General features: G+C 37.1%; 2 protein-coding genes across 13 annotated transcripts; one reads left to right on the plus strand and one right to left on the minus strand.

Moving 5' to 3' along the window:
• Positions 1-343: 343 nt before the first annotated feature.
• Positions 344-17248, minus strand: ptpn22 (protein tyrosine phosphatase non-receptor type 22). 12 transcript variants are annotated; one of them, XM_084428257.1, is made up of 29 exons: positions 16754-17248; positions 13304-13412; positions 12624-12700; positions 12398-12493; positions 12242-12280; positions 11910-11981; positions 11257-11316; positions 10639-10781; positions 9848-9914; positions 9671-9748; positions 9500-9580; positions 9227-9342; positions 7283-7848; positions 7104-7193; positions 6351-6422; positions 5931-6002; positions 5762-5833; positions 5539-5666; positions 5382-5409; positions 5218-5289; positions 3184-3252; positions 2972-3034; positions 2770-2900; positions 2551-2578; positions 2304-2366; positions 2086-2195; positions 1446-1476; positions 1170-1304; positions 344-976 (listed from the first exon to the last, which is right to left on the minus strand). In XM_084428257.1, exons 1-29 carry the CDS (start codon positions 16853-16855, stop codon positions 915-917), a joined length of 2832 nt encoding a protein of 943 aa, XP_084284383.1. In that variant the 5' UTR covers positions 16856-17248; the 3' UTR covers positions 344-914. The 12 variants fall into 12 exon arrangements, with proteins under 12 accessions (XP_084284383.1, XP_084284381.1, XP_084284382.1 ...); XM_084428255.1 differs by having other exon boundaries at positions 2086-2216; XM_084428256.1 differs by having other exon boundaries at positions 5218-5292.
• Positions 17249-18146: 898 nt separating this feature from the next.
• On the plus strand, positions 18147-22969 carry LOC311302413 (uncharacterized protein). The gene is made up of 5 exons (XM_084428264.1): positions 18147-18217; positions 19303-19641; positions 21237-21548; positions 22214-22334; positions 22515-22969. Exons 1-5 carry the CDS (start codon positions 18184-18186, stop codon positions 22645-22647), a joined length of 939 nt encoding a protein of 312 aa, XP_084284390.1. The 5' UTR covers positions 18147-18183; the 3' UTR covers positions 22648-22969.
• The last annotated feature ends 974 nt before the right edge of the window (positions 22970-23943 follow it).

A 23943-nucleotide genomic window follows, 5' to 3' on the forward strand; every position in this document is an offset into this window, starting at 1 on the left:
ATGGTTTCATGGTATATTGAAATAAACATGATGTTTAGCGTTCTATGTTTCTTCTGAATTTTGGCAGCTAGACTCTTTTTTTTGTGTTGATCAGGTTTTTGATGGTCGTTTGTAATATAGGAAAAATCCACTTAGGGATCAAGGCATGCTCTCTGTGTTTGATTCATTATTTGCTCTGTTTGATATTTGTATAAAGGTTTTCAATTTCATTGATTTTTCTAAGGACTAATTAGATGGTCAATTATGAACATAGTCAAAGTAATGTTTTGTAAATGCTAAGTTACATTTAATAGAACTGTCATGTGGATCTTTTCAATTGTGTAAAAATGCAATGGAATGCATAGACTTTTTCTGTATTTTTTTAAATAAACCATTTTATGAGTGTACCAAGATGAAGCATTTCTTAAAGGCAAATGAGCAGACACAGTTAAACACTGTCGTAAACCATAAACTTGATTACAGTTATTCACAATCGTTTTCATCTCTTTTAGACAGACCTGGCACCAAATGTGCTGTTGCTAAATCCAAAGTTATGTAGCCTAATATAAAGGCTTGATTGGCCATACCTGCAGCTGTATGTATTATAAAATACATTAAAAAGGTTACCTATGCGATTATGGAAGTGTCTACATTTCAGTACATTCATCTCTTATTATTATCTTGTCTTTAGTTGCACAATTATTTACATTTTAGTTGCAACGGTTCAATGTTCAAACAGGCCATTCTCTTGCATTACACTTTTAAACAGAATCTGTATATATGTCCATCTGTTGTGTGAGGTCAGTGGTTGGTCTACTATCGCTCAAAAACCACAGTGCTTGTCTCTCTGTGGCTGAAAGAAATCTGAGCTCAGCACAGCCCCCGTTGCACCGTCTTGCGAGGCTGTTCTCCTTTCCTTTCACCTTCGACATGAACTAGACCCATGTTTCTGGTTTATTTCGTGGGCCCTTTGGCTTTCCAAAACGAGATCCAAAAGCTGTGGAGTAAGAGAGGAGTCATTAACTGTTCACAATGTCATGCATTGGCATAGTAGCACTACCAGGTATCAATCAACATGAACTGAGGAAATTTAAAATGGAGTAGCTCCATCTGGTGTCAACTCCCAGAACACTAGTTTGAAAACGTTTTGGTCTTTTAAAAAGTGTATTTTAAAGAGGGGGATAGCTTACAAAATAAGAATCCTACAGCAGCACCATAGGGGGGTGGAGCAGACTGAGGTGGGGCTGGAGGCGGGGCTGAAGGTGGGATTGGGGGCGGGGCTGAAGGTGGAGCTGGGGGCGGGATCGGAGGCGGAGCGGTTTTTGCTGAAAATGACAGTTAAATGATGTTCAAACCACACACACACATGAAGCAGCTTGTCATTTGATTTAAATGCTTATTTTAATAGAATTAAGTTTATAGAATTAGTTGCATCAACAAGGAAAAGAAGTGGTTATTATACATACGTCTCTGTCTTCCTTTCAAAAACTTAATACTCTGTAAGAAAGTAAGAAAATAAATTTGTATTTACATTTATAGAATCTGCTTTTATCCAAAGCAAGTAGGCTACTATTCACACATAAGAGGCCATTCACACAGAACACGTTTCTGGGATGAAAAACGCAAGAGGCACGGTAGGCTAGTAGAATAAAGTAGTTTTGTGGACTTGTGTCATGCGCGAGACGTTGCAAAAATTTTGAGACACAAGTAGCAGTGTTGAAACCATAGACTGTAAAAATAGGAAAAAAAACAGTAGTGTAGCCACAAAGGGGAATTTCACATTGTCAATTTTGAGCGCTGCATTTTTAGAATGGCTGCGGACGCAAAGGACACAAGACGTGAGCAATGGTCAAACGTGTCTGTCTAGTACATTTTTACAAAAACAAAATCAATGGAAAAGTTGAGCGATGGAATACAAAAACAATCTGTGTGAACGGCCCCTTTAAAGTGTATTCAACTTAGGCTATACATTTTTCAGTATGTGGGTTCAATGGGAAACAGGGAGTGCAAAATAAATGTTTATTTGCCATCAATAAACTGGATTTGACATGTTTATTGTGCCATGCACTTTACATGTACCAAATACAGAGACTTTAGAAGTATAACCTTGGTCCTGGCCTTGCTGACCAGTGAAGTTTTCTCCCCCCCTCTGTTTGTCCGGTTGTCTGTTGGTCCCATTGCTGCTGGCTGACTGCTGGGTGCCGTCTGGTGCTCTACTGTATTGGCCACAGGGCAAGCTAAACTAAGGTTGTGTAGTCTTGCTTATGCATTTTTTTATATATATATATATCAATCACTGTCAATAGATTTATGCTGTCACTCACCTTTGCCTCCAGTTGCCATGGTTACAGAGACTGGAGGAGTCAGCGGAGCCACAGATAGAGGCTCTGTAAAATTAAACACAGCTGTGCACACATGGATCTAATAATAGTGCGCCATCTTTATCTCTGTCGCACAGTGAAAAACACTACACTGCAGAGCACTTGAGAGGGTACATTTGCTTGCGCGTCTTATGCTGTAATGACACTATTGACTGAGGTGTGGGAGGGCACAATGGAAAAACCAACCTACCTTGTTTTGAACTTTTTGCTCTTACGCTCTGTTAGAAAATGACACATTTGGTAAGAGTGAGTCAAGGATTAATCATACGAAAGGAAAGTCATAGCACAGCACCTCTGTACAGCTCAAGTTATGGACTGCATGAAAATTAGAGTGCTGTGGCCTGTGGGTCAGCTATATGCTATGCACTTCTAAATGTATTGTAGTATAACATGTAGGGAGAGTATAAACCTTGCTTCGGCTCCAAGAACTTTCCAGGAACGATCTGGGTTGGGAGCTGCCTGACCATTCAGATGATGTGCCCACTCTCAGTCTCTGCTGCTCGGGCTCAGCGGGCAGACAGAGGGCGCTGTTGCCAGACACTTTAACGGAAAAATATATTTAACAAACGTAGATGCGATGTATAAACTGTAAACTGTACTGTATACTGCACCTTTCTCCGTGTGAAAAAAGAAAGATTCTGGAGTTCTTTCAGGAAGTGGTGGAGTGACAGTTTCTTTATGAAACAAAACAGCGAAACGTAGCCTACTGTGAATTTGTGCACGTTTATATCAGAATACTTTCTTTTTTTTTATGTTGGAGATTGTATAGGCTATTGAACAATTACATTTGTGTTTTTAGTTAGATGGATATGTGATACAGTACCTGTCCCTGGAACTGGTCTGAATGTCTCAGATGTCTGCTCATGTGGTGTTAGGGTGTGTAGTAGAGATTCTGTGGTCAAAAAATGGAAGTAAATAGCCTATATTTAAAAATAATGAACTAATAGCACTGACAGAACTTGGTTAAGGCAAAACAAAGAACAGGGTAAAAAATTACTAGATATCACCATACTTCCCCAGTTAATTGATTACATTAAGAATTGCAAAAAAAAATCTGTATGACAAGTTCTCTGAAATTTTATATTTATATGCAAATGAGCCAGGATCTAATTAAATATGCACTAATTTGCATACATTTCCAGAACAGAAGTCTGAACACTGATTAAGCCAGGTTCACTTTTTTTTTTTTTTTGACATATTAAAGTTAGGTTTTTATAGATTGGGGATTTTGGGATTTCTCTTTGTATCACTCCGTAAATCTGAAAATAATGGCAACACGAATCCACTCAGAAGAATTATGTCTATCAAAAGACTCGTTCAGATTCGTTTACTGGTTCTTTTGGTGACTCTTTCTGTAAGTTACATCATTACCAGTAGGTGGCGACTAGTGAGTGTCTTTTTAAGTCGTTCCTTCAAAAGAGTCGTTCAAAAGTTCAGAATACCAAGGGTTGCCAGATTGGGCGGTTTACCGCGGTTTTGCAATCTATTTTGCGGGCAAAAATGGGTTTGGGCGGGTGGATAAAAATTGGGCTGGTTTCGGATCAGTTCGGCGGGTTTTTGTTGCCGAAACACCGGCACTTCAGATCCTTATTCCTGCGACCCAATGTTCAGCAGGCAGCAGTCTCACTCACTCACACACACACACACACACACACACACACAGGCACACACTAACTCTGTCTGACGTTCCCCCGAACCTCACAACAGACACTCCCTCCCACTACCTCATCTATAAGCAAGGGAAAAAATAAAGCAATTTAATTTGAATTAATATCTGTAAAAAAATTAAAAATAATCTATTTTAAAATCGCAATATCAATATCGCAATAGCAATATCTAGGTGAATCGATTTTTCTCCCAGCCCTAATATGCATGTTTCATGTTGCCATTTGAAATAACTGAAATGTTAAAGTGGGTTATTTTTTATGTCCATATATCCACTCGATGTTTTTATGAATGCTTTTGTTCCAAGCGACTTTTAGTGACAATAAACAGACTCATTGATAGCCTAAGTTGATCGCATTATTTTCCGTAACATAAGCTTATAGTTTAATAGTAGAATAGTTTGACTGAAGTCAGTGTAGCCTACTTTTGCGTTCATTTAATTGAATATTGTTTCTAAAATCGGATAGGCTAAGTCGAAAAATGGGTCATTTTAAAGCTTGTTAATGATTTCAATGTGTTTAAACCACAGTCTATGGTTTAAACGAGAAACAAGCCACAAAAAAAAGGGCGGTTTTTTGTGCATTCTCGCGGTTTTTGACGAGGTTTTGGGCTGGAAAACCTTGCTGGCACCTGGCAACCCATAACAACATCATACAGGAATCAAACAAGCTGATAACTGATCATGTCTTTGAAACAAAAAGTAAGTAGGCTAAGCGAACACAAGAACAACATTATTCATGAGATATGTGACGGCAAAGTTTATTTAATGAACACTTTCACCTCAGCTACCGTAGCTTTCACCTCAGATTTCTCGAAGATATGCTGATTGTGCTTACAAAAATATACTTTTTATTAAGTAGAAATGTCATATAGGCTACGTTTTGTACATAATAACGTGAATAATGTTTGTTTTATGTTGTAGGCCTCTACGAGGCTTGTCATCTCCCTTAGCCTATTAGTTTATGACAATTGAATCAACCGACTCTTGTCTTAAGTATTTTGTTTGCTTTGTTGTAACTTAGGCCTACTGATTTTATAGATTCATTTTAAAATTGCGTTTATTATTTATGGCATGTTTTCGCTTGTCATCACTTAATGATGTTGTCAGCTTATAACACACCAATATATCTGGCTTTATTTAGAGCAAATTAAAAGTTCACTTATTTCCTTGTTCACTGTAAGTGAGTCTTACCCTGTGGATGGTACAGTAGGGGAGGAGGACTGTGACTTGTGATCGCAATAGGACTGAGTGGAATAGATGATGCTGCTGAAAAAAAGGAAGGTGTTAAACCTGTAGCCAAAATAAATGTATTGCTGGTTTGCTTAGAGGTCCTATATATAAAATGACTGACTTACCAGGAAGTGACATTCTAAGTTTTAGGCTCTGAAATAAAGAAAACAAGCCTGTTATGTCTCATTTATATTGTTCTTATTTATTACGCTCAGCAAAATGTATCCAAAAAGTGCACAAGGTTGTTGGTTAATTAGTCTATACTGCCCTGCATCTGCTCACCTTGCTCCTTGACCAGGATCGTCTCATGTCTGTCTGAGCTTCAGATGTTTGCCCAGACCATTCTAAAGATTTCCCAACTCTCATTACAACATCTTGTGGCTTTTCCTGTGTCACATTTTGTTCCAAATCTGTTGAAAATAAGATGCAAATTAGATAAGGTACAAACAAAGTGACCAGATGAAATTTGATGTCGATTCATCATCAAAGCCTGTGATTGTCATACCTTTATCTATGGCCATTTCAAAAGACTCTGGAGTTCTCTCAGGCAGTGGGGGTACCGGTGAGGGCGGGCTGTCTTTTTTAGAGGAAACGGAAAAATGTACAGGTGCTGTAAGACCACCACTTAAATTTGCATCTATAGACATACATTTTTAAGTCTGCATAATGCTCACCTTTGTTGACACTCTCAGAGCCTGAGCTGGTTGGGATCACCAATGCCAACAGCTCACTGGTTTCACTGATATCTGGAAACAAGATTTTTTTTTTTTTTTATCGTTTCATTTTTTAAAGGCACTGTTCATTTGTATATGCTGTGGCTTGAAATGTCAGTAGGCCTTCATGACCTCCCTTACTAGTTTTGAATCAAACAATTGAATCAATCGACTCCTAAAATTCTGGAATCGTAGGCCTACATTGATAGAGATTTGTATGAAGGTATTTTGTTTGCTTTGTTGTACTGATTTTAAAGATTCATTTTAAAATTGTGTTTAATATGGCATGTTTTCGCTTGCTTAATGACGGTGTAGCCTATATATCTGGCTTTTTTAAAGAGCAAATTCAAAGTTCGCTTGTTCACTATAAGTGAATCTTACCCTGTGGATGTTTGCACAGTGGGGGAGGACTGTGACTTGTTATCGCAACGGGACTAAGTGGAATAGATGATGCTGCAGAAAAAAAGGAAGTTGTTAAGTCTGTAGTCAAAATAAATGGTTTGCTTAGAGGTCCTATATATAATTTATATGGAAAAGATTTAAAACGTACACAAAAAAACCCTAAAAAAAATGAGAAACGTTGCTTTGGCAATGGCAATTAACGGAAATAAATAAGTTTAAGTTGAAGAACTAAAATGACTGGTAACAGCCTGTATAATGCATTATAAAAAATATTCTTAATGCATTAATTGTGTCTTGTAATGCACCTTATAATGCATTATATGATCTCATGAATAATCAGTTATAATACATTATAATACTTGATTTTTACACCATTAGAAAGTATAAAGCGATACAACACATGATAAACAATGTAAATTTAAAATTGTTAATTTTGTTTACAATTTTTCTTAATGTATTGCCACATACATTATAAATGTTTCTATTTCTTTATGCAAAAAAGCTTAAAGCGTTAACAAATTACTTAAAACTAAAACCAAAATAAATTACAGCTAAAAAAGACAAAAGCACATAAAATGACTAATGCTTAAACTAAAATTAAAATGAAAACTGAAAATATAAAAAATAAAAGCCAATTCAAAATAGGCATAAATACTATAATGGTATATAAATAAAACTGAAATCACATTGGTGAGAAGTTTAGAAGTTATTTAGACATTGAGCTGAACTAACCGTTCATTTCTTCTGCCAGTACGAAAGACTCCGGGGTTCTCTCTGGCAAAGGAGGAGGGGTGTCCTCATCAGATGAAGGTGTATTTGCACCTATATACAAATTGTAAAATGATCATAAGTGATCCATCATAAATAATTTTTTGAGAGAATCAGTTGTTAAAAGTCATAGGTTTTCATACCTTTATCACTGCAGTCATGTTTTGGCAGTTCCAACACCTGATTATTAAGCGTTAAACTAGGTATTGTGAAACAAGTGTTCTCCATCCACATTTCATGAACCATGGAGTCCATAACACTGGGATTTTCACTAGCTGGTGGAGACTCGGGATCAAAATAAGGATCTTCCACAGTGAAGCAGGGGGTGCTGGAGATAATAGGCTTGTAGTCTTTGCCAACGGGACTAACATCTTGGTTTTCTTCCCGCTCCAGATGCTTCATACTTGGCCTCAGCTCCTGTACTAGGCTGATGGGATGATAACATGCAGCTTGGGTAAGATCAGTGTTGAGGCTGGTGGATGGCTCAGTTCTTTGATATCCACTGGTTGTAACGTCTGTTTGAGGAGTTGGTGCTACGAATGACCTCTGATATTTAATCTGGGCCTCACTCATTGTACTGAGCATGTCTGCAGGACTGACTTTGGTGGAGATGACCTCTTGACTGAATGGATGTAAATGTGGCTGTGGCCAAGAAGTGATTTGTGGAATGTGATTTTGTTCATCCATTAGGATTTCCATCTCATTACTCCTATTATAACAGCAAAAGATTTAGTTATAATTGGAAATAACACAAAACAGTCACAGTGTGTCTTAGACATGAAACAATTCAAGATTATTTTATTACAATTGGGTTTCCATTTAACCCTTTAAGTCCTTTTTTCTGAGTGACATACACAGTAGTAAAGACTAAAAGGTGGGCATAATTTGATAGATAACGTTTACATTTTTTACATTTACTGTTTCATTACATTTGGACATTCTCATGCTGAGAAACTGCTGATAAAAGACAAAAAGTGTGCTCAAGGGAAAATTTACATATCTTTCTAATTTGACATGCAATTACTCGGGAAGGAAATGAGGTATGAGGACAATACTTTTTTCAAAGTTTTTTCGAGCGTCCAAAAACCATTTGAACCATTTGTCATTTTAATGTTATATCTTTAGATCTAAGTGAAAACGAAAAAATGTGCTCAAGTTTAGTCAAAGCCCAAAACAATTATGCTTGTTGTTTTCTACTCTGTTAGACCTTTCAAATGACATATGACACATGACTATCTGAGCTGTATGATGTTTTTGACATATTACCGTACATAGTACAAATATTTCATGAATTATTTTTTATTTATCAACAAATAACTACTTAGGACTAGGAGTTAATCAAATTGGCTACATGCATTGTAAAGTTCAGATTCTAAGCTTTCAAATAAATGGCACTTATTTTGTGTTGATCAAGGCAGTAGTTTTGAAAAATATGATTATAAATTTTTTCGTAGCTAGGTGGTGCCCAACGGTGGTACACTCTGGTGGTACACTCTGGTTTATAGGGACGACTCAGCACTCGTTAAAGGGGGGGGGGGGGGGGGGGGGATTATTTTCTCCGGAAGGTGTTAAAGCTGTGGCTTTGTGGTACTATCAAAATTGTGGTATTATATCTGTCTGTTTGTGCAGCCTGACTTGTCAACACTAGCTCAACCAAGGGCATTGGTTTGAGGGTTGAGATCTGTTTTTTTTTTTTTTTTCTTTGGGGATGCTATTGGAGCAGAAATTACACACTTCAGCTTACACAAGTTCAGACAAAAATGAAAATTTTGTCATCATTTATTCACCCTCACCTATATAAAAAAGGAGATATTTTGAACATTGTGTCAGTGGTGTTTTTTTTTTTTGTTTTTTTTCATACTATGAAAGTCAATGGGGCCCAAAACAACATACAACACTGACTTTCACTGTATGGACAAAAACAATTGAAACTTTTTTGTTTTAAATATCTAAAAGTCTTACAGATTTGGAATGGATCAGCATGAGGGAGAATAAAATTTCATTTTATTTTCAAAAAATTCATTTTTGGTTGACCTATTCCCTTAAAATCTGGATTAATACCATTGAAATGAGAGATTTCCTCAGACCTGTGCTCAGTTCGAAGCAGCGCTCTGAAGTCTGTCTCAGTCTCTGATTCGGACTCGCTGAAATCTGAGAACTCGCTCCCACTGCTTATGGTGACGGGTAAGGTGGAAGCTGGGACCTGATTGATGATCAAATTAAATTGTTCATGACTCAGGCCAGCAAAATGCTCTGCCTATGATGTGTTAAGTGTCATAACTAGAAAGCTAAATCAGTGGGAAATAAAATGACATGATATATGTAAATACAGAGTGAGTAATAATGGTGTGTTATCTGACCTCTCTGTTTGGTTCTTCCATTGCTGCTAGATATCTCTCAAACAGCAACTTGATGGTCCTGTATACTAGTTCATATTGTTCCTAAGAGAAAGAAAATGTATCATTAGGGAAAATTGAGGCGGTTTAGTTTTGATTGATGATGGCAAATTAAGAAGAAACCATTTTGGTTACCTTAGTCTGAACCACAGAGGGCCTCTGTGTACGCATGTCCTTTACCAGGTCAAAGATACTGAAATTTTTTGGTATCATCTAAACAAGAGCAAAGAAGATTAAGAGGCAGACATTTTTGTCTTCTTTATTTTTGTGCCAGTACAATGAAACTTTGAGGAAGACGTTTTGAATCCTTACCTGTCTCTTCAGTAGATTCCAGGTGTAGTCGATGGCACACAATGCACCTGTTCTTCCACAGCCTGCACTGCAAATCCCCAAACAGTCCCAAGAGAATGAGTCACAGTGAAAACACAATGATCTTTTCTTACATTCTCACTCTTAAGTGTAGTTTAAAGGTAAAATTTTTTCTACGTAAGACTGCTGCGGAGTCATAAGAATGATTTCATTTTAACAAGTCAATTAACTGCTTATACGGTGCTCAGAATATTCTGTGTGGAAAAACAAGTTAATCATTAAAAGCATTTTATAACAAATAAAACAAATTAATAACACTGATTTAAATTTTTAGCAAATCTCAAAATTAATATCCATTTTTCATACTAGACATTACTATACTAGTGTTTTCTCTGGAATGGATATTATTGACCTCTATAGTTCAGACTGAAAGATTGGTTGAGATTTGGAATGTCCAAATATTATATATTTTTCAGTCTTCATGGTTAAGGTAACTTATAAAGAATACCTTAAAGAATTAATTTCTCTTCTGTTGGTTATGTAATGTCTTTCAGCATAGCATTAACTGTCATTATAACTCTTGCTTGTTGGGGCATTTGCTTGTTGTTGGTCAACCACCTACATATTTCCTGTGTAAAAGCATTTTCCATGGTTACAGATACAAACAAATCTTGTGTTCATGGCCACTAAAACTTTACATCATGGCCACAACATAAGCGCAGTTTTTATCTGAATAGCCCCCAGCTGCAATCATTAATCTGAATCACATTGGCCCATCACATACAGGCATTTACCTGCAGTGAATGCAGATGGGAATCTCATCGTGATCCTGGTAAATGCGCATGTCCTGCAGCAGCTCCAGGATGGCAGGAATGGAGTCAGGTACTCCGTGATCCGGCCAGTTCACATAGTGCAGCTGTTTCAGTGTCCGGGACTCCTGGAAATAACCGGTGTGATATAAATATATTTTTTTACTTTCTGGCAACCTGGTTTGCGTGTCATTAAACCACCACATTTTAGTGGTTTTCTTTCATCACTACAAAACATCTTCGGAAATGTCAGCACCTGTCTATGTTTATGTTTGTTCCACTGTCTCCACTACAGTTGCTGCACTTGACTATTAAAACTGAACGCTTTTGCACTCTTGCGCAGTGACATTTCCGCGAGAAAAAATACCACATCAGTGTTTGACCTATACTTTTATATTTTGACGAACTTGACTCAAGTGTGAACACATCAAGCGAACAGTTTATAAAGTACTTATTTAGCTCATATTTTTGGCAAACATCTAGTCTGGACATTGAAGAAAAATGATTAAGAATGCAATACAGAAGATAAAAAAATCTTTTTTTGCGCTTACACTCAAACTTTTTTCAGTGCATTGAAGTCAAGACCAAAGAAGTGTTACTTACTTGTTTACATGTCACCTTCAGCGTCCTTATCAAATATTCTCCCTTATTCTCATCAGACTCCTGGACAAAAGCAAACATGTACGTGAATGGAATGCTCATTGGATCATTAATGTGCTGGTAATATTTTGAATAATGTTATTCAATAGTGAATAACTATTTTCCAATCTACAATCCTACATTTGACTACATTTTATTTAGAGGGATGCATCAATATTAAAATTCTGGTTGACACGATAAGCTAATAACTACTTTCATGCTATGGTCGATTACAATTCTGTACTAAAAAATAAATACGTGTTTTATTTAGGCAGCACAGATTACATTTACAAGTTTTATTAAATTATTACTGTTTTCAAAGATAAACTTTACACTGAAAGGAAAAATGGAAAGGCTACTAGTACATTTTCTTCCAGGACATTATCTGTTAAGATTAAAGATATATTCTATTTTTATGGACTTTTTTTTACATGTTGAGCTCTCTCTTTTTTTTTTTTGCATCCTTCTTAGCAGTTCGAGATGTACTGATGTAGTGTTTTAGATTCAGGATTGCTTCATGAATACTGAGAATCAAGCTTGAACAGGCATGTGTTTGAGTGCATATAAAACACAAGGACAGGAAGTGTGGTGTGAGTGAAGGAAGAAGTGTCTCTTACATAGTGTATGGTAAAGGGCTCACACATAAACACATCCTCCTTTAACTCCGGCCAGTAACGCTCACATTTTTTCTGAAATAAAGAGGAAATGCAGCATTCAGTCTCAACTGCTCCCTTCAGATGCATCTGTATATGCTATGAGAATAGCACTGTAATAATTTCAAAAGTTGTGAAACGCTCAAGATAAAAATAAATACAAAAAAAGTAGAAGAAATGTCATGCTTGACGCATTGCTTCACTTTTCTGATGCAAGAAGGATGTGGCAAAAATGTTTACTTTAAGACACAGTGACTGACAACATTTCCTCTAATACACTGTCGGTTACAACTTACCCTTCCCATTTCAAACTCTCGGCAAGCCATTACAACAACCTACAGAGAGAGAGAGAGAGAGAGTCATTATGGAGGTATTTCCGCATGTGAATGATTCTCCAGAGATCGAACAGGTTGAACCTGTTTTTTTAAAGGAAGTGGAATGCACAAGCATACCTGCACATTGTATTCCCACAGCATCCTCCAGAAGTCAAGCACAGTGTTTGGCAGCGGGCCTTGTGTGGCAATATACGCCCTAGAGCCCAACACCCCCTGAGACAAATAGATAACAAATAGCAGCTGTTACTGATATTTTCTCAGTGAATGTTTAAGCATTACATTTTCTGTTTAATCTGCGTATGTGTATACAGCATGACATCTTTCTTGCATATAACCATCTTACCTTAATGAAACTTGCATTAATGTAGTCCGTGTCATGTTTGGACTTAATGAGGGAGAGCTTTACTCTACTGTGATCGACTGTGAGAAAATACATTCGTCAGCATCGTTAGCATCTGTTTTAAGCAGTGTTTTAACACAGCACAAATATTGTGCTAATCTCTCACACGTTTGTGTCATTTGCATTTTATACTACATCACCTTTTCTAATGTAACAACCGAGAACGACATAACATCACTTGCCGTGTGTTACAATAAAGTACTATACAGTATATTTTGGTATAGCAAAATATATAATTACAAAACTATTCATGTTCATGTATCGCTCACTGTGTTTGTATGTATATACTGTCTACATTTCTATGCTGTCTGCATGACGTTACGTGTTCTTTGTTGTGGATTTGAATGTTCTGCACAATTTGATATAACCGCTATATGCAACTGCATTGGCTCTTGTTCTGGACTGGGCAAATGTCCGTTGTCCATATAATTAATTAAATTAATGTATGATTTATTGTGCATCCTTGAGCTCGGGAAAGGCACTATATAAATTTAACATATTATTATTATTATTATTATATTAGAGAAAATGTGGTACTGTACAGTATATTATGGTACATTATACAGCAATATAGTATACTGTAATGTCCTTTAGTATAGTCAGATGTCAAATGTGATACTCACAGGGAACAATGTCCTTGTATCTGTTCTTCTTCACGTTATCTTGTTTGTCCGCAGCTGTGGAGGGGTATGTCTTCTCTGCTCGATATTTTGTAGACTGCCTCTTCAGTTTCTGTTTTGACCAGATTAAATAAGATTCAGTTGTTCAACCCACAATTTCAGGGCTGAGTTAATATTGATATTAAACACTTTGGAAGAAACTTCGAACTGGGTTAACCCTGAATCCATTTTTGAGCTTTTATCTAAAGGAAATTTTAAAAACCTTATAGTTTTTTTAATTGCTTTTTTTGTAGTTATTTTTTAGCTTTGCATGAAAATAGCCAAGGAATTAAGCTGGCATGGCATTTAAACACTAACCAATCAATGCAAATATGGATATTATTTTAGAAGACAAAGCAAAGTAAGAAAAGCTTCTGTTTGCCATGTTTTTGACATCTCAGCAGCAGTGATCTAAGACAGAATGCAGTTTATAGCCCTGTGGTTAAGATCTGTAAAAACTAGATAAGTGTGGCTGTGTATATGAGAGTGAGTGTGGCTGTCACAACATGCACGTGGGATGTACCATCGCTCTCCTTTGTGTGTCTCTGAGCACAAGCACCTTGATACCAGACCAAGAGACTTTCCGACCACAGCTGAGCTTACGAGAAGCCTTAAAGGGATAGTTCCCCCCCAAAATTTTAATTAGATTTACTCACCCTCAAGTCTTCTGTCTCAAGTCAAGTCAAATGACATTCTTCTTTCTGACAATTTTACAAAAGTAAAATTTTAGCTTCCGGCCATACACAGTCTATTTACACCTAAAGCGCAACTTACGCAACTTGTGACGTCGTAAGTAGCTCAGTGCGTCATGGCGTAGTGTAAATATCAGCAGTGCGTCGCATTACTCGCATAAGTTGCGCTTTACGCTTAAGTGCTTAAGTTTTAAATATGAATATTTTTCTTACACAAACGCATCACTTTGCTTCAGAAGGCCTTTATTAACCCCCCGGAGCAGTGTGGAGCACTTTTATTATGGATAGATGCACTTTTATGGACTTCAAAACTGAAACAACTATTCACTGCCATTATAAAGCTTGGAAGATCCAGGACTTTTTTTTTATATAACTCCGATTGTATTCGTCTGAAAGAAGAATGTCATATGTACCTATATGACTTGAGGGGGAGTAAATCATGGGCTAATTTTCATTTTTGGTTGAAATGAAACTATCCCTTTAAGAGCCCAACAAACAGTGAGCAAATATAGCAAGCTGAGTAATTAGAATGGGATCTCTGAGCTGAAACAGTCAGGACGGCATGCAAGGGACCAGCCGTCACGCTGTGGGAAACCCTCAAGTTTTGGACAGTGAGACTGGACTCGTATCTGGCATTTCTCTACATTTATGTCCCTTGTGTCGGCATACATTGCGTTCCAGCAGTGAAAACCAGTAGTTCTGCTCTCAGTGTGATGGGAACTTAGGTTTCCATGCTCTGCCAAATAGACGGTTTCTCTTCCTGTAAACGTTCCTTTAGTGAGCGATTCAAATCACTTATTCTGGCAGAAGTCTTGTTTGGCAAGAGATAATAAAAACAGCATGTTTAAAAGAGCATTTTATAATCTGAGTAATTATTCACACTTCTTGTGAATGAGAAAACTGGCAGCAGACTGGTTTGACATTGGGTGTTGAACACTTTGCAACAGCTGAGGACTATAACAGACACTGTGTAGCGTTCAGGCTGGACCACAGAGCATGTTTTGTTCTGCATAACAGGATGAAGCCATGGTGGCAAGGGCATGTCTAAATAAGTTTGGTACTTCAGGGTTTGGCTCATTATGGCAAGTACGTAATGGGTGCAATCTTAGTTACGAGAGTAACATGTATCTGGGTGATAAACGTTTAAGCCTTAAAAATGGCGCGATATTACTTTTCAATTTTCTGTTATGGCTATTTGTGTTGTTTGACAATACAGTGTTGTAACCATTTACAGCTGAGATTTTCAAATATCAGAACCCCCCCCCCCGCACCCTGCACATGACATGCAGAAGAAAAATCTATAGCGTGGCCACAAATTAACCGTTCATTAAAACGTCATCACGTTTTACTAATTTGTTCCCTCGTTTTAAGTAAACCATGCCAACGTTGTAATAATTTGTTCCCTTGTTTTAGTTAAATTGGTCAAATCGAGGGAATGAATCTTGTGCACACAATTTTGTAAAACGACTGAGAGAACGAATTAAATTGTGCGCATGATTTACTTAAATCTAGGGAATTAATTATTATATCAATTTACTAAAATGAGAGAAATTAATTCTTATTTCATGGCCATGATATGCATATTTTTTTCCGTACTTTTGTACTGAAGCCAAATCAAATTAATTAAAACATTATCTAGTAATTTAGATAATCTAGTAATATATATATATATATATATATATATATATATATAGTGTATATTTTGTATGTATATGATTGAAAAAAATTGGCGTGCCCTAGCATACCCCCTAGCAACAGGCACGTACCCTCTGGAAGTCCCCAATTTGGAAACCGCTGATTTAGAGGACAATCTGCCAAAGATGAATTGACCACAAAACTTTTTCCTCAAAATGTTACTTTGTAGACTCTGAGAGCCACACATCTGCCATTAGCTCAACTCTAGTTTCTCTAGCGGAACTGCATGGTGCTATAGCAACACCAAGGTCATGAGATTGATGCCCAGTCAACAATGATAAGATAAGATAAGATACGTTTTCGGCATTACATTATTTTTTAGTTTGGTTTAGTTCAACAAAGAAAGTGCTTATTTCTATTTAATATAATGTACTTGTATCAGCATATAAGAGTGTTATTTGAAAACCACAGTCCATCCCTCACTGCCTAACATCCTGTTTCACTCTAAGCAACTGAATGCATTGTAAGATGCTTTTGAATAAAAGTGTCTTCCAAATCCTTAGAGAACAAACTCATTTTTGCATTTTCCGTTTTTGCATGGGTTTAAGTCGAAGTGACACAGCTCAGGATGGGTCATCGTGGGTAACTCCAGCTCAGTCACCAATGCCATGACTGTTCACATGGAATATCTAACAGTTGACATTCGAGGGGGAAAGCAAATAAAGGTTCATTTGGGGAGTAGTGAGTGAGACTAAGTACTACTTGGGGCTCCCTGTTGTAGACAGTCAGCCATAGATTGAATAATCATTTAGTTAACATCACGACAGTTGAAAACTTCTGTTACAAAAGCTTAAATTGAGAGGCACTTTATTTAGAAGAGGAAGTCCCCGCTTAGCCATCAGCACAGTGGCCAGACACATTTTATTTTTAGCTTGCTTTTGGCACATGCATATAATGTAAAAAAGCAGAAACATTGGCAACTTTTTCAACCTATCCACTGTGTCACAAGATTTGAATCTGACCGTCAGAGAGCATATTTTCACCCTGCGGTGACATTTGTAAACGCAAGACCTAGTTAATAACTTACCAAAAACTCTCCGGCAAAGCCGTTCTCTGCCCCTTCTTGTTCTGCTTCCTTGCTGCTGATTTGGGCCAGTATGTCCCTGAGAATGCAGGCTTGGGCGTCCATGGCATGATGTGTGTCACAGCGGCTTCCTCCGTCATGTCAGAGATAGGGGAGATCGGTGGGCTTCTGAAAGGTGTCCATCTTTGCCTTTCTCTCTACGTGTCTTTCTTGTAGGTCTACAGTTGAGTTGAGGAACTGTGCGATGTGTCGTCACGGAAGCAGTGGCAGCAACAGTTCACTAGATCTGTGGTCAGCTCGAAGTATCACTGTGACCCTCTCCGCCCCTTCATATCTTCCTTCAGATTATCTCACTCTTTTTGTTGCATACCTAGCGTTTGTTCTCTGTCTGCGGCCTTCTTTCTCTTTCTGTCTTTCTGCCCAACACTTTGTAGCACAAGGTTTTAGAGCCAATACCCCACACAGGAAGCTTTTGTGGGTGGGTGTGCGCTTGCATGTGAAAAGAAAAATAGTGAAAGAGTCAAAGTCATTTGCTTCATTGCTGGAAGTGCCCAAGCCTGTTTGATGACATTCAAAACAGTTGAACTAGAATCTAGAGAATGTGTAAATGTAGTCAGACCAGAGAAAGATACTTGTGTGGCTCTTGGAATAAATGTATTCAGGCAGTTGACCTGACATGTCAAGCGGTGACAGCAGTGTCTTTGACATGCTTAAATGGTGTCTAAAACTATTTTTAAAAAAGTTATATTTTCTAATTCTTGTATTAATTCTAATACAAGCATTTTTATTTCTATAAAAAATACAGTAGTCAACATTTGAAGTGGATCAAAAAAGTTAATCAAATAACAAGAACGGGTATTGTACAAAAAACATGTATAACTTTGATGAAAGGTTTTGATCCACTTCAAATGTTGACTACTGTATATATATATATATATATATATGTGTGTGTGTGTGTGTATATATTGTTTATACTGCTTTTAGCACAGTCTCTTTTTACTGATTTTTTAATACATATTTGAAGCAGTAGTTTTCATATTTATCTGCCTAGTATATATATATTAAAATTGGATGTTTAATTTAATATGTTACTTACCATTACACACAAGTCTTCCATCTAGTGACTGTTTGGTGAAAGTGCAGTCTCTGACCTGACAAATATTCTATTACAGGTATAGCACTTTCTATACACAATATCGCCTGCAATCTTTCCAATCTCGCTTGTAGATTGTCTGTATTTTAATTCTTATTGTTGTGACGTTTTTGCATGAAAAAGTGCACTTTCATCTTTTCTGCCAGCATACTGAAAGACCACCACAAAGCCATTTGAAAACCACAGTTCGTCCATCACTGCTTTACATCCTGTGTCATTCTAAACAACTTGCTGCAAGGTACACCCAACACAACATAATACTCACACCTCCATTAAAACTATGAAGGGCTTGTTCATACTGCTTGTTGTACAGAGTAAGTCTCTTTTTACTGATTTTTTTTAATACATATTTGATGCAGTAGTTTTTATATTTATCTGCCTAGTATTTGTTTAGTAAATTAAGTTTATTACGTTTTTTAAGGACACCAGGGACGACTGTAACGGGTTGAGTTTTACCGTCAGTTTAGAAAATAGGATGAAATACTGTATCTTTCGTACATGACCACCAAAAAAGTTTATAGGACAATATTTTTTGTAGAAAAAAATCAACATTTAATTTCTGCCTTTAAACGGTTGATTATTTGATTTGCAGTCATGTTAATGCATGTTAAATGAGCTGAACTGGCATCGCCTGAATCTCCTCCTTTTGTTCTCTTGTGAATCAGATTCTCTTGTTTAATTTGATAACATGCATTACTTAAAATGTAGGGTAATTCAAAATGTTAAACTAAATATTGTATCTGAGCAGAGAGTGAGAGATATAACCACTAATCTCAGTGATAGTAACACAACTTTGCCAATTTACTTCTAGTAAACGCACATAGGTTGAACAAAATGACTAACATGCACACAAAAACTGTTAATGATTTAAAAATATAAAAAAAAACTTATTTTATATTAAAATGTTTCAAATAAATTTTGTTTTAAGAGTTTAAAAATAATTGTAAAATATGAGATACATAACAGGTTGGTTTTCCATCTGTTGCTGATTGGATTTTGAGATGTAGATGTTGCACTCAAAAGTAGAGGCAGAAGAACGCAAGCTTGGAGAAGTCCTATGAATATGAAGTCCTGCATATTACACACAAGTCTTCCATCTAGTGACTGTTTGGCGAAAGTGCAGTCTCTGACCTTTTCCTGTTCTGTCCTGATTCAATGACAAATGTTCTATTACAGGTATAGCACTTTCTATACACAACCACAGAGAAATCTATTGTTTTCATCAGAAGATCCGGTTATAACATTCTGAGGTCAAAGTATATATAAAAAAGAAACATTGCATTTAGAAATAGAAATTGAATTTTCATATCGTGCTGATTTTAAATGCTCGAAACATAACAATACATTTTCATGATCATCTTTATTTATGCAATGTTTAAAACTGTGACTTTTTCTCTAGTAAGTACCGGTATGCCGTTTCGGTGTGATAAAACAAAGATTCAAGCAACAATTGGAAGCACGATCACTATTACCTGCACCTACAAAACAACCCAGTTCCGATTTAACAAGAAGTACTGGTGTGCTGGAGACTCCAGAGCCTCGTGTGAGGTTCTGATGGACACAGATGGATTCACACAGGCTGCGTACAGAACACGGGCTCAAATCATTGACAGAGTTTCTAGAGGCTTGATTGTTTATGTAAGAGATCTAAAGTTGGACGACACTGGGATATATTGGGTGGCGATTGACAAAATTTATTCTGATATAATGACCAAGATCCAAGTTACAGTAACAAAAGGTAAGACTTTATTTTCATCATGTGAAGTATCCTAAACCAAAGTAAGATGTTCGTTGTATAGCACCTTCTTTTTTCTTTTTTTTTGTAAATTAAATGAAGTTTTATGTAACAAAGTTCGGGAGGAGCATGTTCAGGTAATCATCCAATCAGCACAAGAAGAAGCCAGTATAAATAAAGCCTTCCCTTACCTCCTGTCTCATGACTAATTTCTCAGCATCCCGCCACCACCCCATCACCTCACACTCGGCTGGGTCTGCTCATAGATACCTATGATCTATACATTTATAGCCGAATTCCGAGCTCAGAGCCCTCCCCCCGGACAGCAAGCCAAATACGCATTATAATATTACATCAGATTTCATTAACATGTGAACTCGTGAATACACATTTTAATCTTGATGTTTGGCACAAGCAGAAATAGAATATCAATTTATGTCATGACAACTCTTGGAAGTGTTTGGCATGGTAATGGATTTGACAATGTTGAAATGTTTGGTCTTAGCAGAATAGATCTGCTATGCTGCTGCTGTTATTGCTGCTGCTGTAGAGCAAGTAAGGGACTTGCTACTGCCAAATTCACACACAACACACTGCTGTGAGCAAGTGCTGTAAGACACGCTGCTGCTGTACAATATAGCATACATGAATTACCCGTAGCAGATATATACAGGTGGAGCTGGGGAAGGTGTAGGAGGGTTTCTGAAAAACTGCTACAGCAAATGCTGACCAAGTATTTGAAGGTTGAGCATGCAGTGAGCTCATTGGCTACTGATACAGCAGGAACCAATCAGCTGTGCCCTATTGAGAATGATGTGATTGCAAGCAGATTGAGTTAAAGGAGAACTCCGGTCAATTTTAACATTGAGCTCATTTTTGTGTAAATTTGGAGTGCTGTCAATACAGAGAACAACGACAAAAATCGGTGTTGCCTACACCGTGTTATCCTCTTTTTAAAATTTGCACCCTGTTGACTTCAATGGGGCAAGTTTTAAACCTGCTTTTAGCCTCTTAACATCCTTGATGTGTCATTACAAGTGCACAGGTCATGTGAGTGATTCCTTCGGGGTGAACGCGGGTTAATCTGACTGCAGTAGATGTGAAAGATATTAATAAAAAATGATGTTTATTCAGCCAGCGCACATACCTGTATTTTCTTCCTGTTTTCGGTCGAGGTCCATAGTAATCGATTGTCGAGTTCACACGCATAGGTTTAGTACCTATGATCACGCGCGTGAACTGGACAATCGACTACTGTGGACTTCGACCGAAAACAGGATGTAAATACAGGTATGTGCGCTGGCTGAAATAACATCATTTTTATTAATATCTTTCACATCTACTGCAGTCAGATTCACCCGTGATCACTCCGAAGGAACTTGCCCCATTGAAGTCAACAGGGTGCACATTTTAAAAAGAGGATAACACGGTGTAGGCAACACCAATTTTTGTAGTTGTTCTCTGTATTGACAGCACTTCAAATTTACAAAAAAAATGAGCTCAATGTTAAAATTGACTGGAGTTCTCCTTTAAGGTCATATCATCCTGCTCTTGCACCATCTAGAGGTCCATGACATAACTTTTGTATTTAATTTCAGAGGCTGTAATGAAACCACACTTTTGGCCTCTCAGTTCTCTGGAAATGACATGCTGTGGACAACCAGTTGTGTTTCGCTGTAGGAGTGAGAGAGGAACGGATGTGCAGTACACTTGGTACAGAGTTGGAAAACCAAACAACATCATCCTGCACAATTCCACTGATCTCCATCTCCATTGTTCAAATATCACTGAAGACAGCCAACTTTTCTGCTTGGCCTCTAATGATGTCAGCAGCCAGAGCAGCGAATTTATTTCTCTGCAAATCCTTCAGCCTGCAGACAAGAACTGTGTTTATCTCATCTCATCTAAGGGTGAGTTTAACCTGTACATTGATTGTATGTTACGTTTTTATTACGTTGGAATTACTCTCTGGAATTCTTGATTCTGATTGGCCAGTTGCATCATTCACTGGTCAGTTATTTTCGAATATTTGCCGTCATCTGTCAACGCCAACCCAATCTCACAGGATAATGTAGCTTAATTATTTTACGAGGTGGCAAATTCACATGAAAACGTATTATTTTTATTTAAAAAAAGGTCCACCCCTAAACATAACCATCACTTGGTCATAAACAGATTGTACGAAATGAGATTGTAATTCATATGAATTAGCCGCCAATTCACCAAAACATAAAATAGTTACAAATGCCACTTTCGTCGACTTTAGTAAAAATGACCTCAGATTACCTATAATATTAATGTGGCTTGTGTATCAATATTAGGCCAACCTTTAATAATATTGTATTAATATTACATTATAATATTGTAATGATCGTCATGTTGATAGGCCAATCGTTGCGTACAATGCAATGGTGTAATCATTTTTTACTTTTGAGTACATTAGTTTTACTTTACATGGATGGACATAATGTAGCATTTCTTAACTTTTTATTTCCAGTAATGTTATATTTTTTGTGCTGTATTTACATGGTTTTAATATGTCTGACAAGAGGATGAACCTCGCTTTCTTGATTAGCTCTCTCTAGCTATGACTGCATAAGAAGCACAACAGCACTCTCAACATCCATCCAAACTACAGAGGAATTACTGAGCTCTGCAACAGTCTCTCAACTCACATGGAGTCAGAATAAGACAATGTAAGTAAGTCAGACATGAACAGAAAGCTATACATGAAAACTCATACTTTATTTCATCATTTAATTCCAAATATGACTGACTTTTTTACTTGAAAATTGTGAAAAATATAATCGTTTCAATGCGATTTCAACAAACGTCTGTACGTTAGAAGGCTGAAAACTCTTATGATCTTGCTCTAGGTCTTGGTCTGGCTTACCTCTATGGTATGAGTGTCTTCGTTGGCTTCTCTTCTCAGCTATGATTACAATCTTATATGTAGTGCTCACATGCTTAAAATGGCTCAAGTCAAACACACCAAACACATCTGACTGAGAACCATGTTCACATCTTCATTATACAGTGTGTTTTTATTCATGGTGTGTGCATGTACTGTTTGCATTCTTTTTACTTCATGTTGACTTCATGTCAAGTTACTGTACATGTCAGCATTGATTTGCTGAAATCTTGCCTGCCCTTCCTGAAAGGAAAATATAACACACAGTGATGAACTGTTGAAATTGTTTTGTGACCTTGATGCATGGACAGCGATCAAGGGAATGTAAAGATGGATATTTCTCAATACCATAGAGTTTTATATATAGAGGTCCAACTCAAATGGTTTCTGACAAATTAAATACATTTGTTCATTTAATGTAGAGATTCCCAAACTTTTTTGTTAACGGAACCCTTTTTACTGCAAATATTCACTTGAAGTACCCCCTGAGATTTTTTATATATATTTCAAAAACTTTGAGTTCAAAGTTTAAAAATATTTCAAACACAGTTCTCTAGTGTCAGTAAATGGTCACATGACATGCAGGTAAATAAAATGTTTAGTGCTTTATTTGGTCTAGTGAGTCGGCAGACAAGGCAACTAAAGATTGTTTAAAGATCTACAGTCTGTTGTTCTTTCATATTTCACTGTGGCGAGCACGACGAGGTCGAGGGCCGTGGGAGGACGGCGCGAGGCCGGTGGCGTGATTGATAATGAGCGACACGTGCGCGACGCACCGGTCTCGCATATCTCTCACGGAGGAGCGGAAGCATAAAGGAGGAGCGACGACAGTGAAGAGCGAGAGAGGAACAGGCCTGTGTTTTAGTTGATGTTTTGTTTCTGTTTTGTGTGGCCAGCAGTCGTCCGTGAGGGGCTGCTGGCTTTTACTTTCATTTTGTATTTGGTTTATTTTTATCATTAAAATATGTTGAATGTTCGCCCGTTCCCGCCTCCTTCTTCCCATAAACATCTGAACCTCGTTACATTCACATTAGTTGTATTCATCTTTTCATCTTTGTTTGATTTCCAATATATGGGCTTGATATAATTTGAGCTTTTCATTACTTACCTCTTAAAACTAGCGTTGCAGTGAGATGCCCAGCAAATACCTCAAGAAAGACACAAATATCAAAATGATAAAAAATATGAACTCTGAACAACTCTATTACAGCTTACTAACTTGGATGGCAGCAACAGCTTATATACCAGTAAAATAAAAGAAAACCTTTTTTTTTTAAAATAGTAACCACATACTTTTTTTTAAGATGCAATGCTGGCAGTTTACACATAATAATACTTTGATTCCTCCCATAATAAAAAAAACTTTGTTCAAGCTACTTTTTTGTGTTAATTGT

Source organism: Rutilus rutilus (genome assembly GCF_951802725.1).
Source record: "Rutilus rutilus genome assembly, chromosome: 13".
Lineage (NCBI taxonomy): Eukaryota > Metazoa > Chordata > Actinopteri > Cypriniformes > Leuciscidae > Rutilus > Rutilus rutilus.

Coding starts and splice junctions, on each gene's coding strand:
- ptpn22 (XM_084428251.1), bottom strand. CDS start 16,855: ATGGACGCCCAAGCCTGCATTCTCAGGGACATACTGGCCCAAATCAGC. Junction 12,494..12,623: donor TTAATGCAAGTTTCATTAAG/GTAAGATGGTTA, acceptor TATTTGTCTCAG/GGGGTGTTGGGCTCTAGGGC. Junction 9,749..9,847: donor GGAATCTACTGAAGAGACAG/GTAAGGATTCAA, acceptor GCTCTTGTTTAG/ATGATACCAAAAAATTTCAG.
- LOC311302413 (XM_084428264.1), top strand. CDS start 18,184: ATGAAGGGCTTGTTCATACTGCTTGTTGTACAGA. Junction 19,642..21,236: donor CCAAGTTACAGTAACAAAAG/GTAAGACTTTAT, acceptor ATTTAATTTCAG/AGGCTGTAATGAAACCACAC. Junction 22,335..22,514: donor TGGAGTCAGAATAAGACAAT/GTAAGTAAGTCA, acceptor ATCTTGCTCTAG/GTCTTGGTCTGGCTTACCTC.